This window comes from Dromiciops gliroides, chromosome 2 (assembly GCF_019393635.1).
Source record: "Dromiciops gliroides isolate mDroGli1 chromosome 2, mDroGli1.pri, whole genome shotgun sequence".
NCBI lineage: Eukaryota > Metazoa > Chordata > Mammalia > Microbiotheria > Microbiotheriidae > Dromiciops > Dromiciops gliroides.
Window position 1 is genome coordinate 383,593,767 of NC_057862.1, and position 18,214 is coordinate 383,611,980.

At 36.8% G+C, this 18,214-nt stretch overlaps 1 protein-coding gene across 1 annotated transcript in view; it reads right to left on the reverse strand.

The window, feature by feature from the left end:
- Positions 1-17,870, reverse strand: part of C5 (complement C5) — a 118,059-nt gene extending 100,189 nt beyond the window's left edge. The window contains 7 exon segments of the mRNA XM_043980716.1: positions 3,342-3,432; positions 4,124-4,206; positions 9,202-9,293; positions 13,384-13,454; positions 14,711-14,873; positions 16,246-16,438; positions 17,750-17,870. Coding sequence (XP_043836651.1) covers positions 3,342-3,432; positions 4,124-4,206; positions 9,202-9,293; positions 13,384-13,454; positions 14,711-14,873; positions 16,246-16,438; positions 17,750-17,853 — 797 coding nt within the window. The 5' untranslated portion in view covers positions 17,854-17,870.
- Between the last annotated feature and the right edge of the window lie 344 nt (positions 17,871-18,214).

The following is an 18,214-nucleotide window of genomic DNA, read 5'->3' on the forward strand; positions in this document are numbered from 1 at the left end:
TGGTGGAGGCTAAGAATTGAGAATCAAGGGAATGTCCATCAATTGAGGAATGATGGAAAAAGCTGTGTTATATGATTGTAGTGGAATGGTCTTGTGCTACAGGAAATGACAAAAAGGATGATCCCTGAAAAACCTTGAAAGACTAATGAACATTGATGTATAGTGAAGTGAGCAGAGCTGAGAGGACATTGTGCATGGTGACAGCAGTATTGTTCAATGAGCAATTGTGAATGACTTAACTACTCTCAGCAGTGCAATGATCCAAGACAATCCCAAGGAACTAATGAGGAAGCTTACTATGCACCCCTATAGAAAGAAGTGATAGAAAGAACACTTGTGGATTGTACATATATAACCTGATTGTGATCTTGTGGAGGGGGAAGGAAGGGGAGGGAGGGAGGGAGAAAAATTTGGAACTCTAAATCTTATGAAAGTGAATGTTGAAAACTACTCTTACATGTAAATGGAAAATAAAATAAATGTTTGTTGCTAAAGAAAAAAAAAAGATTTTATGGTCCTAGGTATATAATTCTAGGTAAAAGACCACAGTTATTATGTCTCTATACCAGTGAAATCACAGGTCCAGTTCCTATCCTTATAAATGTAAGATATCATCATTATTATTATTATCTGTCAATTGGGGATCATGATATCTGTTCTGCCTACTTCACCTGACTGCTATGAGATAGTGTGTTAGATGGTCTCATAAGCTGCCAAGTGCTATACTCTTGGGAAGCATTATTATTCTTCTCCCTTCATGCCCACATAGATGACACCATTGGAGATCTGTTCCCATGTGTATAATGCAACCTCTTTAACAAAGGTTCAGTGCTAAATCCAATCTCACTTGTAATTTATATTATTTGAGTAATATTAAGGAGTGTTTTGACATTCAAAAATATTTTGCTCATGATGATCATTCAAGGCACATATTAGTGATTTATCATCAAAAAGTCTTGTAAATGTGAGCTCTTATTCAGGTTAAAGGCAAACCTACTTTTTTTAATATATAGGATCATTGAATCATAGATTTTAGAGCAGGAAGGGACCTTTGAGGTCACTGAGTCCAAGCCCCTCATTGTATAGATGAGTAAACTGGAGCACAAAAAAGAGGTTAAATGACTTGTCCAAGAGCATACAACAAAGGTCTGAGATGGCATTTAAAACAAGAATTTCTGACTCCAAGTCAAGTGCCCTGTCCATTATACCACCCGGCCTCTTGTTTTATATTATACAATGATTTGTAGGGTCCATTCCAACTTTAAGGTTCTAGGATTCTATGGTTTTCTATTGAATTCAATTAGTCAATTAACAGATACTTATTAAGCACTTACTAAGGCACTGTGCTAAGGTCTGGAGATACAAAGAAAAAGCAAAATGTATCTTGCCTTCACAGAACTTACATTTTAGAGGGGAAGATAAGATATAAATCAGGACACACAAGATAAATACGAAATAGAGGGAAGGTAACTTTAGAGGGGCAAGAAAGGCATCTTGGTTGGGGTTGGTGTTTAAGATGAATTTGGAAGTAAGCCAAGGATTTTGAGAGCCAGAGCTCACAAAGGAAAGCCTTCAAGATATTAGTAAAAGACAGTACAAAGGCATGGGAATTTCATATAAAGCGCTTTGTTTAAGGAACAGCAAGTAGACCAATGTGGCTGAATTAATGAGTGCATGGAGGAGAGTAAAATATATTAAGAATAAAAAGGTGGGAAGAGAACTCATTGTGAAGAGTTTAAAATATCAAACAAAAGACTTTTTATTTGGTCCTGGAATAGGGAGCCACTGGAATTTAATGAGCAGAAGAGTGACAAGGTCAAACCAATGCGTTATGGAAATCGATCTGGCAGCTGAGTAGAGAATTGTAGTGGGGATAAACTGTAATGCAGGGTAATAGATTAGAAGTTATTGCAATGGTCCAAGGAAGAGGTGATAAGGACTTGAACTAGGGTGATAGCTATGTGAGTAAAGAGAAGGGGACATATACAAGAGATGTTGCAGAGAAAGAAATGACAAGGTTTGGCAACTGACTGGATATGTGGGGTGAATAAGATGGATGAGTTGAGGATGACACTGAGGTTTTGAACCTGGGAAACTTGAAGGGTGGTGGTCCTTTTGACAATAATAGTGAAATTCAAGATGGGAGGATTTGGGAGGGAAAGGAAATGAATTTTGTTTTGGACACGTTGAGTTTGAGATACATGTGGACATTCATTTGAAATGTCCAACAGGCAGTTGGTGAAACAAGATTTGAGTTCAAAAGAGATACTGGAATAGATAAATAGATCTGAGAATTATCTACATAGTGATGATAATTGAACACATGGAAAATTATGAGATCACCAAGTGAGATAGTGTAGCATGAAAAGAGAAATGGGTATAGGATAGAACCTTGGGGGACACCAGAGTGAGTAGGTCTGACATTCATGCATACCTAGCACAAGACATAGAGGACTGCTCAGACAGGTATGGGGAGGACAAAGAGAAAGCAGTCACAAAATCCCCCAAAAGAAAAAATATCCAGGAAAAGAGCATCAATAGTGTCAAATGCTGCAGAGAAGTTAAGGATAGGGAGCAAAAAAAAAAGCCCAAAACATCATAAGACTTGTCAGTGAACAAATTATTGACAACTTTGGAGTGGGCAATTTCAGTTGAATGATGAGGTTAGAAGCCAGATTACTAAAGGTTTAAGAAAAAATGAAAGAAGAAGGGACAACACTTAGTGTAGATGACTTTTTCAAATAGTTTAGCTGAGAAAGGAAGGAGATATAGAATGATAGCTGATTGGCATGGTCGAAACTAGTGAGAATTTTTATTTAAGGATGGGGAAGACATGGTTTTGTTTGTAGGCAGCAGGGAAAGGAACCGTAGATATGGAGAGATAGAATGGCGATGATAGGCAAACTGCCGAAGAGAAAAGGGGATAAGATCAAGGGTAAATATAGTAGAAGTAACCTAGGCAAGTAAAAGGGCCACCTCTTCATTAAAGACAGAGTGAAAGAGGAGATAATGGAAGACATGAAAGAAGGAAGAGGAAGAGGAGAGAAGAGGGAGCTCTCTATGAATGATAGAAATGTTTTTGGTGAATTCTGAAGCAAACATTTTCTATAGACAGAATAAATACTGTCTCTTACACATTGCATTAATAATTTTCAAATATATATATAGCGACCAATAAAATACAAATTCATCTAAAAGTATTACTGAATTATTGATCTTTTTGTCATCATATACTTTCTCAGTCAATGTGTACTAATAAAATAGCTGCTATTACTTTTTTACACCAAAAAGAAGTCCTCATACTGAAAAACTGGTAAATTTGAAAATAATGATTCCCTTACCTAGCTTTTATAGTAATCCTGAAGTCTTCAAAATCCTTATAACTAATGAAGTTATTTTCTGGTTCTATTGATACAGAGAAGTGTGGCAGCACTGAAAATAAAAAATAAAGAGAGCAGATAATCATTGACAAATTATTTTAAAAGCATAACAGCATTTTGTTATAGCTAAAAGGACTATTAAAACAGGAGAAAATACTTCTTATTAATTCCCATAGCAAAATTTAGAGTAGGAGCTAAAAAATGTGGGTTTGATTCTCTGGCTGTTTCCACCAAATATCTTTGTGACCCAGGGTGAATTTATCACCACTTCAATAAGCCTCACTGTCCTCATCTCTAAAATGGGATATTATTTCATAAAGATGGTTTGAGGAAATAATATTGCAAACTTTAAAGTCTTACATATATGTGGACTCTGAATATTATTGCCATTAGTATTATTATAATTAAGTTGGAAATATAAAACATAAATGTAAAAAATAAATAACACAAAGCATTATATGGTTTTAGATGAGGAAACTGAGACCTGAAGAGTTAAAATGGCTTGCCCGAGATTAGAGTTGGTGCCAAGCCAGAACTATAACCCAAGCATCCTTATCCCTAGTCTATATCATGCTATAAAGTACCTTATACATATGATCTATCATTATGATAATTATTGCTAGTATAATATCCTGTTTCTTATTTTCAAAGTGGTTTATCATTTCATAATTTATGGAAGACAAAGCATCTTTAAAGAAATTCTTAAAACATAATAAAAAATCTCAGCAGTTGTTGGAAATTACCATATTCCTTAATCTCAAAATGTGTAAGGCCTGATGTTGTGAAATCTTCTTTGTATTTGGCTTTAATTGTCCACACTCCATATCTAGGAAACAAAATAGTCAAAGTTACTCAGAGTAGTCATCAATTAATAATAGCTCTCACCTTCACCCAGAAGATGCTAAACACAATTTTATTTTTAGAAGGGAAAAACTAATATAAAATCATCATGGCCATACCTTTCGCATGTATATTTTATCTCTCCCATAATATTGAGTTCAATAATGGGTATGCATGACATTAAACTCATGTAACTAAAGTTTTTCTTTTCTTTTTTATTCAATTCAATTCAGAAAGCACAGTGCTCACAAGCTTATATCACTAATAATGACTTCTTTCCATTTGCTATAGTTTATCATAACAAATAACTGTCATGTGAAGAACTTACATCATTCTATTAGAAAAATTCTTCTCATGGCAGAGAATGCATCTACACACTCTCAAATTCCCTTTCTTAACCAGCACAGGCTTTATTCAACAAATAGTCAGAGCTCTTATGCAATGCCTGTTTCTGAGGCTAAGATAGTCAGTAGCAGTGAGTTTCTGGATTAGGTTAGGGCACAAGTAAAATATTTTCAGAATAAATGAAGAAAAAGCTGCAAATACCTAAATTCAATTTCCAATAGTACCAATTCCTAGCAATGTCTTCTCAAATGTTTATTGAATTGAATAAAAATGTATTAATGGGCCAATCCTAAAGTCTAACTTCAACAATAAATTATGAACTTTAGGAAATAAATAATACTGCTTCCCAAAGCTTTGGTACAGAACACTGCTTGCCAAATGATGAAATTCTGGAGTTGTGATCCGTTGATCATCCAAACATGATATGAAGTTATTGTTGGAAATATCCTTTACTATTTAGTGTTCTTTATTTTCAGAGAACTGTACAATTATCAAATAATTTAAATGATTTTTTGTTTCAGTTTTCTTCACACACACCCCCACCACCAAACTTCCAAGACTGGGAGAGGGAGAATGGGGAGGGGGGAGGAGGAAGGGAGGGAATCTCAGAATACTCTGTGACACTCCAGCACCCTCTGCTGGACTGAGGCAAAAAAAAAAACCCACAAACAAACAAAACCCAAGACCCTTTCTTGGCCCCTCCCCTCCAACCCCCCACCAAACCACAAGTTATTCTAAACTTAGCTAGTACCATCAGAACATTAGAACAGAAGGGATGTTAGAGCATAGAACACAGATTAGTAAGGCTGGAAGAAGATCATCACAGACTGTTAGCACTTAGAACATTAAAACTAGAAAATTCCTTAAATTGAGATTCCTTAAACTGAGAAAAATATTATAGAACCTCAAATTTTAAAGGTAAAAAGGAACTTAAAACATTAATTATTAAATTTAGACTTTAGAACTTCAGGAGTCCTTTGGTATAGAACAACCATAATGTTATAGAGTGTGCCAAGGAGGCCCTCCCATTGCAAACCAATTTCTCTTTATGCATAGTAAGCCTCTGCCACTTAAATCACTTCACCTTTCTGAGTTTTACCATTATTATTAAATGGGAAAAATAATATTTAGACAAGTACAACCATAGGTGTTGGTACAGGATATAGCCAATATGCCCAAGCACACTTTAATGCTTCAAAAAAATTTTTATTTCATGTCTCATTTTTAAATTTTCCATTTTAAAGTAGTCTGGCTAATTATTAAAATTAATTTTAGTGTCTTTATTTTGTTTGATGAATTAAATTTTCTTCATGATTTTATATTTAATAAAGGTTCAATTTTTCTAAAATTAAAAAGAGAATTCCCATGCTATATATCCTAATGAAATGGGCTCATACCCAGGCTCACCAGATTGTAAAGATAAAATAAGAAAATGAATTTTCTAATGTTAAAAACTATGTAAATGTCAAAAGATTACATACAGGGGCAGCTAGATGGCGCAGTGGTTAGAGCACCGGCCCTGGATTCAGGAGTACCTGAGTTCAAATCCGGCCTCAGACACTTAACACTTACTAGCTGTGTGACCCTGGGCAAGTCACTTAACCCCCATTGCCCCGCAAAAAAAAAAAAAAAAAAAAAAAAAAAAAGATTACATACATAAAAACAAACAAACATACTGGATATATAAGAAGCACCATAACCTAATAGAGAATCAGCCTCAGAGCCAGAAAGACTTTGGTTAAATTCCACCTCTGACACATACTAGAATATCTGACTGAGCAAGTCACTTAAACTCCATGTAGTAGGCAACTTTCTAAGACTATAGATTGTAGATACAATGCTGACTTGCATTAGTAGAGGGAATTCTCCTAATCCTTATACTGATGTGCACACATCAAAAAATATATTACATATGTAGGCATATCTAGTACATATATGTATATATTATATATGTAAGTGTACAAAGGATCTCTGATTTCCTTCTAGTGGGGCATTCCCCTCCACTGCCTTAGAACATAATCAATTTGTAATTTAGTAGATAACTTTTAGGGAGTTGCCTGAGCCACAAAGAGGTTGTTAACTTTGTTATCTGAGCAGTTAGTCATACAGTTTCCTGTGTTACTAATAGCTCAGCTCTCTCTCTCTCTCTCTCTCTCTCTCTCTCTCTCTCTCTCCCTCCCTCCCTCTTCCTCCCTTCCTCCCTCTTTCTCCTTCTCTCTCTCTCTCTCTCTCTCTCTCCCTCCCTCCCTCCCTCTTCCTCCCTTCCTCCCTCTTTCTCCTTCTCTCTCTCTCTCTCTCTCTCTCTCTCTCTCTCTCTCTCTCTCTCTCTCTCTCTCCCTCCCTCCCTCCCTCTTCCTCCCTTCCTCCCTCTTTCTCCTTCTCTCTCTCTCTCTCTCTCTCTCTCTCTCTCTCTCTCTCTCTCTCTCTCTCTCTCTCTCCTCTCCTCTCCTCTTTTTCCTCTCCCTCTCTCCTCTCTCTCTCTTTTCTCTCAGTCTCTCTACTCTTTTCTCTTTCTTCCCTGTATCTCTCTCTTCTTCTCTCACTCCTTCCCCCCCCCCAACCCCGTGTGTGACTTATAACAGTGGTCTGGAAGGAACAGAGAACATACCTTATAGACTAATCATGGCATATTAAACATCTGTTCCAACATGGGAACAATTCTAAGTCTTTGATAAAAATATTCTGAAGCACCTTTTAAAAAAAAAAATCCTTCTCCAGACACACTTCATTGGGCTCAGATGCACCCCTAAGCAAGAAGGAGTTGGAAAAGCAAGCTGGAATTCTTGCCAGGAAACTGACTTTTATTAGTCATGGCTTTCAAAAAAAAAAAAAATGTCAGCTTGCTAGGGTCAGCCTAAGTAGTCTTACATGTGTTTGTACCATGCAAATACCTTTTTGTTCCCTGTAGGTGGCTCCACATGACTGATTTTCTGTGATATTGGTGGGACCCACTAGAATCACGAAATGTTAGAGCTGAAAAGGATGTGAAGAGATGAGCAAGTCCAACCCCTTCATTTTACATATGAGGAAACTGAGCCCTTAGAAAAGGTAAGTGATTTCCCCAAGATCACACAGCAAAAAAATGACTGAAGTGAGACTTGAACCCAGATCTTCCCACAGGGTGGCTAGGTTCCACAGTGGATAGTGCTCCAGGTCTAGAGTTAGAAAGACTCATCTTTCTGAGTTCAAATCTGACCTCAAAAACGTACTAGCTGTGTGACCCTGGGCAATTCACTTAACTGTTTTCCTCAGTTCCTCATCTGTAAAATGAGCTGGAGAAGGAAATGGCAAAACACTCCAGTATTTTTGCCAAGAAAACCCCAAATGGGGTCATGAAGAGTTGGATAAAATGAAAAACAACTGAACAATAAGAACAACTTCTGACACCAAATTACATAAGAACATTGTCATTTAATTTTAATGAAAGTATAATTATGTAAAAATATCTACAACTTAAGAGCCTAGGGCACTAAGAGGTTAAATAATTTATTCAAGGTCATACAACCAGTATGTCTAAGAGTCATAATTTGAACTCAGGTCTCCTTGCCTCAGAGAGGAACTTTATCATTGCCCTCACATTGACTCAGTGGCCCAGGCTATCAATTGTAGGTCTCCATTGTGAGAGGGAGTTTTCTCAACAAACGCCATGAAATAAGTATTGCTTATATAGGGAAATAAAGAGAAAGACATAAGTATTTATTAAGGGCCTACTATGTGCCAGGATCCCATTTGTTCCTTACAACAATCCTGGAAGGTAGGAGCTGTTATTATTCCCATTTTTATGATGGGGAATATCTTCAGGTAAGGAAACTGAAGCAAACAGATTATGTGACTTACCCAAGGTCATATTTCTTTTTTGTTTGTTTGTTTGGGGTGGGGGGCAATTGGGGTTAAGTGACTTGCCCAGGGTCATACAGACAGTAAGTGTTAAGTGTCTGAGGCTGGATTTGAACTCAGGTACTCCTGACTCCAGGACCAGTGCTCTATCCACTGTGCCATCTAGCTGCCCCCACCAAGGTCATATTTCTTTTTTTTTCTTTTAGTGAGGCAACTGGGGTTAAGTGAGTTGCCCAGGGTCACACAGCTAGTAAGTGTTAAGTGTCTGAGGCCAGATTTGAACTCAGGTGCTTCCTGACTCCAGGGCCTGTGCTCTATCCACTGCGCCATCTAGCTGCCCAGTCATATTTCTAATAAGTGTCTGAAGCCATATTTGAATTTGGGTCTTCCTGATTCCAGGCCCAGATGCTTCTAGAAGCTACACACACACACACACACACACACACACACACACATATGTATATACATATATTTGATAATATATCAATAAATATTTTAATAAAAAGCAAATGGCCTATATTTATATAGTACTTTAGAGTCTATAAAGTATTTTTTATCTATTATCTTATTCAAGAATCACAATGGTCTAGTGAAACTGGCAGGTCAAGTATTGTTATTCCCATTTTTACAGATGAGGCTACTGAGGCTCAGAAAAATTAAACGATTTACACAAGGACTCACATAGGTAGTATGTGATAGAATATGTGCCTCGGTTTTTCTCACTCATAAGTCTAATACTCTTTCCAGTATACCACACATTGTAAAAGAAGCTGATTTATTTAGAAAGATTTTTAAATACTTTGGATTTGATGGAATCTTGAAGTCAGGAAAAGAAACAATGCCAACAAAATCCTTTTCTTGAAGCATTTCAACTTCTTCTCCTTCTGGATCCTTTAGATTAAGAAAAAGAAAACCTTTATTGCAACCTCAAAAGGCAAAAATTTTTATTTAGTTACAAATTTGCATTATTTGTATATTTATAAATTAGAGTTTTATATTTCCTCATATTTTATTTTAATCATAAAATTAAAATTACAGTTATTATAAATCACGATTTAATAACCATTTGCTTATATTTTTAAGCATATATGTTTTCTCTAAATCTCGTTGGGATATTAACAAAAAATACTGTCTTCAAAGGTCAACACAGGAAATTTTACTTCCTCAGGTCCATTCACTCCTCAGTCACTTGCAACCTGATGTATTCTATTGAAATTGTTCTTTCAAAGATTACCTTCTAAAGGATCAATCTGCTTATCCTTTTTTTTTTCTCAGTTCTTATCTGAGCTTTTTGCAGAATTTGGCACTGTTGACAATCCCACTTACCCTTGAATGATCCGAGCTAGGTTCAGAATTTAATTAGGGAATAATATGAATTATTGCTCAAAATATTAAAAATATAAAATCTGGAGTTCCAAAAAGCTCACCTTATAGCTGGGCTTTCCTACCTCTTTGCCCTATGACTCCAAAGTCCAGTGTTCTTGCCATTATGTCATACTGTGCTCTAACTAGCTAACCGATTCCTTAACAATAGGGATAACAGATTTATTTCAGTTGACCTTGAAAATGGTGCCCCTCCCATTGGTACAGTGGGTGTTTAATTTGGTATTGAACCATGTACTTTGAGTTAACAAACAACATCTATTACAGTAAGGGTCAATGTCTTCTATTGGGAATGTGAGGAAATAGTACAGTGCAAAGAGTACTGGGCAAGGAATCTTGATCCTGGATTTGAATCCCTGTTCTACCACTGACTACTTGTGTGACCTTAAATAAGTCATTTATGCTTTGTGTGTTGTGTTGTGTTGTGTTTTTTTTAATCTTAAGAGTATTTGTCTTATATAATCTTTAAGGTTCCTTCCAACTCTAATAATCTATGAATTATGAAATCCTATAAATAGCAACTGGATCACAGAATCATGTTGAAGGGATTCTCCAAGGCCATCTAGTTCACTTAGTACCTGATGCCCTCTACTAGAAGCCTAACAAATGACCAGCCAGCCTTCAGTTAGAGACCTCTAGGAAAGATAAGCCAAGTACCTCCTATTGAAGCCCATTCCACTTTTAGGCAGCTCTAGGTGTGAGCCCATCATCCCTCACATAGATCTACATTTTCCACTCTGCAACATCCACCCATCACAGTTTTGCTCTTTGAAGCCAGAGAGAACAAGCTTAATCCCTCTTGCAAGTGACTGCCCTTCAACTACTTTAAGAAAGCTATCCTGGGGGCAGCTAGGTGGCACAGTGGATAAAGCACTGGCCCTGGATTCAGGAGGACTTGAGTTCAAATCCAACCTCAGACACTTGACACTTACTAGCTGTGTGACCCTGGGCAAGTCACTTAACCCTCATTGCCCCACACACACACACAAAAGAAAGAAAACAAAAAGAAAGCTATCCTATCTTCCTTAAATCTTCTCTTCTCCCAGATAAATATCCCTAGTTCCTTCAACCAATCTTTTTATGGCATGAACTTGAGGACTTTCACTGTTGTGATCATCCTTCTTTCCCTCCTTTCTAGCTTATCAGTGTATTTCCTAAAGTGAAAATGTCTTTCCTAAAATGAGACATGAAGAACTGAGCACAATGACCCCAGATTTAGCTCATGAGGACTTAGTGTCTGGCTCACAATCTTTCTCTCCATCACAAGTCATGCCATCAAGTGCAGGGTCATTTATTATAGCTTTCCTCCTTTTTGTGGCAAAACTACCTGCAAAAGACATCAACAACCTGTGTCCCCAATTCCTTCCCTCTCACTTTCTTCCTAACTCTCTGCAACTGTTTACCATCTTCAGCATTCAAATGAAATTCCTCTCTCCAAACTTTCCAATGATCTCAAGTGCCAAATCTAATGCTTTCCTCTAGAGCAAAACTTCTCAGACTTTTTTGTCTCATGAATCCTTTACATTCCTAAAAATTATTGAGGACCCCAAAGAGCTTTTTGTGTCAGGGTTATTTACAGTAATTGAAATTTAAACTGATGTTCAAAAAAAATCATTCATTTAAAACAATAATAAACCCATTATATATTGATAGAAATAGCATGTTTTATGAAAAATAACTCTTTCTTCCTAAACAAAAATAATTTAAAAATAAGAATAGCTTTGTTTTACATATTTTTGCAAAGTAGTTTTTTAATGTCTGGCTTAATAAAAGACAGTGGAGTCATTTATGCTTCTGCATTTAATAGGTTGCCACATATTGATTTGGTTCAAGTATAGAAAGAAAATCCAGCCCCACACAGATATATAGTTGGAAAGAGGAAGATTATTTTATCAGGCTAATCATGTATTGGTATTATTATGAAAATAGTTTGGGCCATGCATACCTCTTGCAAGTGTCTCAAGGATTCTTTAGGGGTCTAAGGACCACACTTTGAAAACTACTGATCTAAATCCTTATCTTGTCTAACTGATGGGATTTAGCGCTATTGATCACTCTCTCCTCCCGGATACTTTTCCCTCACAAGGTTTTAGTGACTCCTCTCTCTTGGTTTTACCTGTTTGATCACTCTTTCCCAGTCTCTTTCATTAGATCTTCATTTAGGCCACACCCACTAACTGTGGGTGTTTCTCAAACCTCTGTCCTAGAATCTCTTCCCTCCTCCCTCTAAACTACCTCACTTGATGGTTTCTTTAGCTACAATAGAGTCAATTATCATCTCTGTGCTAATGATTCCCATATCTAGCCCTAGTCTTTCTCCTTAGGTCCACTGCTGCATTCACAACTGCCTTCTGGAAATCTCAAACTGGATGTCTTGTAGACATCTCAATCTCAACATGTCCAAAACCGAATTTATTATCTTTCCCTCCAAATTCTCCCCTCTTCTAAAACCTTCTCCCAATCACCCAGGCTTACAGTGTTGGTACCATCCTTCATTCCTCTCTCACATTCACCTTACAGTGCCAATCTGTTGCCAAATCTTGTCATTTCTACCTTCATGACAGCTCTCACATATGTCCCCTTCTCTCATATCCCCCAGCACAGGCCTTTATCACCCTAACACTTGGACTATTGAGATTATTTTCTGGTTGGTTTCCCTGCCTCAAGCCTCTCCCTATTCCAACCCATCCTCCACTAAACTACCAAAATGGTTTTCCTAAAGCATAGGTCTATCCATGTCAACCCCCTAATCAATAAGCTCCATTGGTTCTCTGTTACCTCCAAGATAAAATTAAAATCCTATGTGTGGGGGCAGCTAGGTGGCACAGTGGATAGAGTACCAGCCCTGGAATCAGGACTACCTGAGTTCAAATCTGGCCTCAGACACTTAACACTTACTAGTTGTGTGACCCTGGGCAAGTCACTTAACCCCAATTGGATCACTTAAAAAAAAAATCCTATGTGTGGTATTTAATGCTCTTCACAACCTGGTCTTTCCCACCTTCCCAGGCTTTTTACACTTATTCCCCTTAATTCCAGGATCCAGCTACAAGGGTTTCTGTTCCTTACACATATGCCATCTTCTGACTCCATGTCTTTTTTACTATGCCTGGAATATTCTCTTTACTGACTCCTACCTTCGGGTTTCCCTGGCCTCCTCCAAGACTCACCTGAAATCCCACCTTATGTTAAAGGCCTTTCCCTATTCTCCTCATTGCTAATCCCTTCTCTCTGTGGTGACCTTCATTTACACTGTATAGATCTTGTATATACATACTTATTTACATATTATCTATCCCATTAGACTTTGAGTTCATTGAAATGAGGGTCCATATTTGTGCCTTGCTTTGTATATCCAGCACTTAGCCCAGTGCCTGGCATCTAATAAGTGCTCAGTAAAGGTCTGTTGACTATGAGTTTCATTACCCCAAGTAGCTCATGAGTTCAGTGCATTGTACACCTGTGCATAATAGATGCTTTAATGAAAGGTTCTTGATGATTGAATTGCTTTTGATAAACTTTAGTTATAGAAAGTACCTCCCTATTCTGGTTTCTGAACAAGACATTGCTAAATTGTTTATATGAGTAACATACTCACTATAAAAGTTAAGATGGTCTCTCTCCGAGCTGGCTTCAATTCTTCATTCAAGGAATAAACTCTTATCTTTACTGCAAGAATAATTTGCACATTACAAAGTATGTTGAATCCTATTTAATCTAACAATCAAAGCTACAACTCTAGGACTACTATTTGATTTCTAAAACTTTCAGTCTCAAAATACAAGTTAATCCTGATTTAATAAAGCCCAATATAAAAAAACATAATAATTGATAAATTAGGAACAACAATCTGATCGTGATGTTAAGATTTGGAATCTACACTGCATCATACTCTAATTATAGTTACACATTATATTTGTTTAGTTAAAATAATGCTTAACAATGAAAAACAATGGAAAGACAATTTTTCATTATCTATTGTAAACCTCACATTGCAAATTATAGCTGAAGACAAACACTCTAATTCTGTGATTTTTTTTTTCCATAGGGATAGGGATAAGACCTGGGATTTTTTTGGTACAGGGAGCTTCTGGGTGAGGAAGACTCTTCTACCCATGCCTCTCTGTAACTTAGCTTTAGCTTCTTAGAACATGGAAAAATGAATGAACTTGGTCAACATCATGCAACCAGTACTGTGAAAAGTGGAACTTGAATTCAGGTTTTCCTGACTCAAAAGCCAGCCACTACTTATGAAGCATAAGTTCATTTTGTCTCTACAAGTAAAACTTGTATCTGCTCTGACAAACCACACCTGAAGCATTGTGTTCGGTTCTGAGTGTCATATTTCAGGAAGTACGTTGAAAAATGAAACCTATCCAAAGGAAGGTGACCTACATGGAGAGGAGACTGAAGATGATGTCATCCTAGGCTGGAGTTGTTTAGTCAGGAGAAGAGAAGCTACTGAGGGAGGGGAGAAGGGCAGGATTGTTGTCTTTAAGTGTTTGAAGGATTGTTGATGGGAAGAACTATACCAAGGGCAAAAAATGGAAGTGTCAAGGAAGCAGGTTTTAGGTGGATTTTACAAAAAAAATAAACAAACAAACTATTAACAATATCGGTCATCAAAAACTCAGATGAATTGACTCCTAAAGCAGTGAATTCATCACATTAAGTCTTCAGGTAGAGTTTAGATAATCACTTACAAGGTGTATCGGAAAGGATTTTCTTTTTCAGTTTTAGCTCAGGCTTATACTCCTTGAGATCCCTTTTCTGACTCGTAGAGAGTCTGTGAAAAGTTACCAAGAATGAAGACAGTGACCTCATCAGCCTAGTTTACACCAAAACTCAAGGAACTATGAGTCATGAGCAGTTTTCAAGGGCTACATAATTGTTTTCCAGACAGAAAATAATAGTTGGCATTTTACCTGACTGATCAGGAGTATAAACAGGCTTGTCCGTCTGAATGAAAAGAAATCCATTTTCATAGTTTAAGGGTATTTTTTTCTCTCTTGTAAAGTGGGGAGATACAGCTTCTAAATATACATAGGAAACTTGACTTCCTCTTTCAGATAAATCTCTTGGCTGAATCTGAAACAGAAGTGTTGAGAGAGAATGTAAAATAATCTCAAAGTGGTTCAAGACTCCAAATACCTCTGTATGTGTTGTTGTTCTGAATGGTGATAGAAAGGTGCAGCAGGAGAAAAGAAAGAGAAGAGTCATCAGAAACCGGTTCTGACTTAGCCAGCTCCTGGCACTGAGACTTTGAGAAGGCTGGTGGAGTTTTGGGTTAGTTCCTATAAAGTATAACAATGACGAGGATGGGGGTAATGATGATAACTGCCTCTAAAGTAATTGTGAGGACTGATGCATGAAAAGCTGCTGCTAACAGTGCTGTACACATGGGGATTCTTATTCTTCTCAAAGTAAACAAGAATACAGGTAAATTCTCCCCAAAAGTATTGTGTTATCTTGAAATGCTTATACTTATTGAGATGATAAAAGCAAAATGTTTTCTATGCTTTAAAGGGCTATAGAAATGTTAATTATTAACATTGAATTTAGAAGCCCAGTACCAGTGTGTATATATATATATTTGTGGGGCAGTGAGGGTTAAGTGACCTACCAAGGGTCACACAGCTAGTAAGTGTCAAGTGTCTGAGGCCAGATTTAAACTCAGGTCCTCCTGAATCCAGGTCTGGTACTCTATCCACTGCACCACCTAGCTGCCCCCTCAATTATATTTTAAAACACATTTATGGTGTGTGTTTTTCTATATTAGATGCAATTCTGTCATTTTGAATTTCTATTTTGACATGTTGGAATGAGTTGTACATGGCACGTTACTTAAACTATTTAGTTATTTTACATGGAAATACAAATTTTCTCTCTATGTTCGGAAATGACAACATTCAAACCATGTCCGGATTTGATTAAGATAACAACTCTCATTTTTATAGAGGCAGCCAAGTGGACAAAGCACTAGACCTGAAGTTTGGAAGGCCTGAGTTCAAATCCAGCCTCAAACACCTACTAGTTATGTGACCATGGAAAAGTCTCTTAACCTTTGTCTGCCATGGTTTCCTTATCTATAAAATAGGATAATAATGGCACCTATCTCCCAAGGTTGTTGTGAGGATAAAATGTGATATTTGTAAAGCACTTTAAAATGTGATATAAATGCTACCTATTTATGTCCTTGTTATTGTTGTTAAAGCATTTTAGGGTTTAGAAAGCAATCTTTTCATGACAACCCTGGAAAGCAAGTGCAGTCAGTATTATCTCCATTTTATAGATCAGAAAACTTAAGCTTGAAGAGTTTAAATGATTAGCACACAGAGGTGATGGATCTGGGACTCAAACCCAGCTCTTTTGTCTCCCAGACAAATACTACTCATACTACGTCAAACTGCCTTTCACTCTATAGTTTTAAAAGCAGACAAGGTGCTTTTTGAAGACATACGATTAAGGATGCAGAGTTCTGGAACTTATTTTCTGGGGATAAATTCACTTTGGCAGAAGAGTAAGTAAATCGTTTATCTGGAAAGCTTTTAATGGAGACGGTAACATCAAATGCTTCTGCGTATCCATAAGCTTGAATTACAACATTTTCAGACGCTCCAACATGCAATACTTTTGCTGCTGAAATGATGTATCTGTTAGAACAATAAAACAGATGGGTCAGTTTCTGTACAGTCCCAAACTTTCTGATTATTACTTTATTTTACTACTGGAGGCATTAAACATCAATATATTCTTTCAACTTTGAGTGCAGATTGAAGCATACTTTTTAAACTTTATGTTTCTTGTTTTTGTATCGTGTATGGCTATTATGGAAATATGTCTTGCATGACTTCACATAGCCTTGAAAAAGGCTGAGATACAGAACTTTCCAGCTCTGGTTTTTAAAAGAACGTCACTTTCAATATACTGGGCAGTTGTGCTAATGTCTGCCTCTTATTGTTCTTTTTTCTTTTCTTTAAAAATGCTACTTGTTACATGAGATAGTTCTCTAGAAGGGAATGGGGAAGGACTACTGGAAAACTACCATAATGTAAAAAACAAAAGGCATCAATATAAACTTATTTAAAAATAAATAAAATAACTTGAAATTTTTCAAAGTACCTCAAGTAGGAAGAAGGGGGTCCTAACTACCACTAGAAGATATTATAAAATTGTTTAAAGTATCCAAAAAAACAAAATTAATTTTAATTTTCTGTTATGCAGAGTTGTACCTAGAGTATAGCAACTGAACTCAAATTCATGCTTCAAGTTGTCCTGTTTCCCACCTGTCCCTACCCATGCAAGGAGAACTGTTTTGTTTTGTTTTTAATGACAACCCACCATACCTGAGGTTCTTAGACAAAAAATCAGGCCATAAATACCATCTCTTCTTTCTACTAAGCTCACCCCTCATTACCACCAAGACAAAGCTTCTGCTTCTATGAATATATTTGTTAGTTCTGCCTGTTGGTTCAAATCACAATCATAGAAACCTAAAGCTAGAAGGGAAATAATCATCTCAGACACCCTCCTTGTACAGATTAAGAAATTAAAGTGAGATCGAACCATACTATTTCTATTGGGTTTTTTGTTGTTGTTGTTTTTCTTTGAGGTTTTTCCTTTTTGCTCTGATTCTTCTCTCATAACACGACTAATGCAGAAATATGTTTAATGCGATCGTACATATATAACCTGTATCAGATCACTTACTGTCTTGGGGAGGGAGGAGAGAGGGGAGGGAGAAAAATTTGAAACTAGAAATCTTATAAAAAAACAAATGTTGAAAACTATCTCAAAATGTAACTGGAAAATAATAAAATATTTATATGGGGAAAAAATTAAAGTGAAACTGATGAAGCAGCTTGTCCATGGTCATAATTAAGCATTAGTGGCAAAGTTGGGCCAGGAACCCAGGTTTCACTATCAAGTAGCATTATAAACCAATATACGTTATTTTCACTTACGTCTGTTCCTGTCCCCAGCTTCTTCCAAAGCAGATTAAAATGCAGACTATCCTGAAAATGTCCATATTGGTAAGTAGCAGTAAACCATTGGTGCTGCTTTTCATGAAAGTGTCCCAGTCTTGGTTTGACTCAATTCAGCTGCAAGTGTTTAAGACCTCAATCCCTGGGTTAATCATTAATGTGAGACAGAGAACCCTACAAGAACAGTTCTCAAACCTCTACATGAACTGATTTGATGTCCAAAGGTAACATTAGGAGGGCTGATGGAATTTCCAATTTGGGTAACTTTATTTTGTTTGGAAGAGGAAGAGGAACCCTAAAGAAAAATCTAGCACTAAAGAGACTGCATCAAAACTACTCCCATGAAGGCTAGTCTGTTTTGGACTAATCTGTGAGGGTAATGAGTCAAGGGTTGGTATTTTGAGAGGTAGATTCTAGTTTGGGGAGGGGGAAGAGGAAACAAAG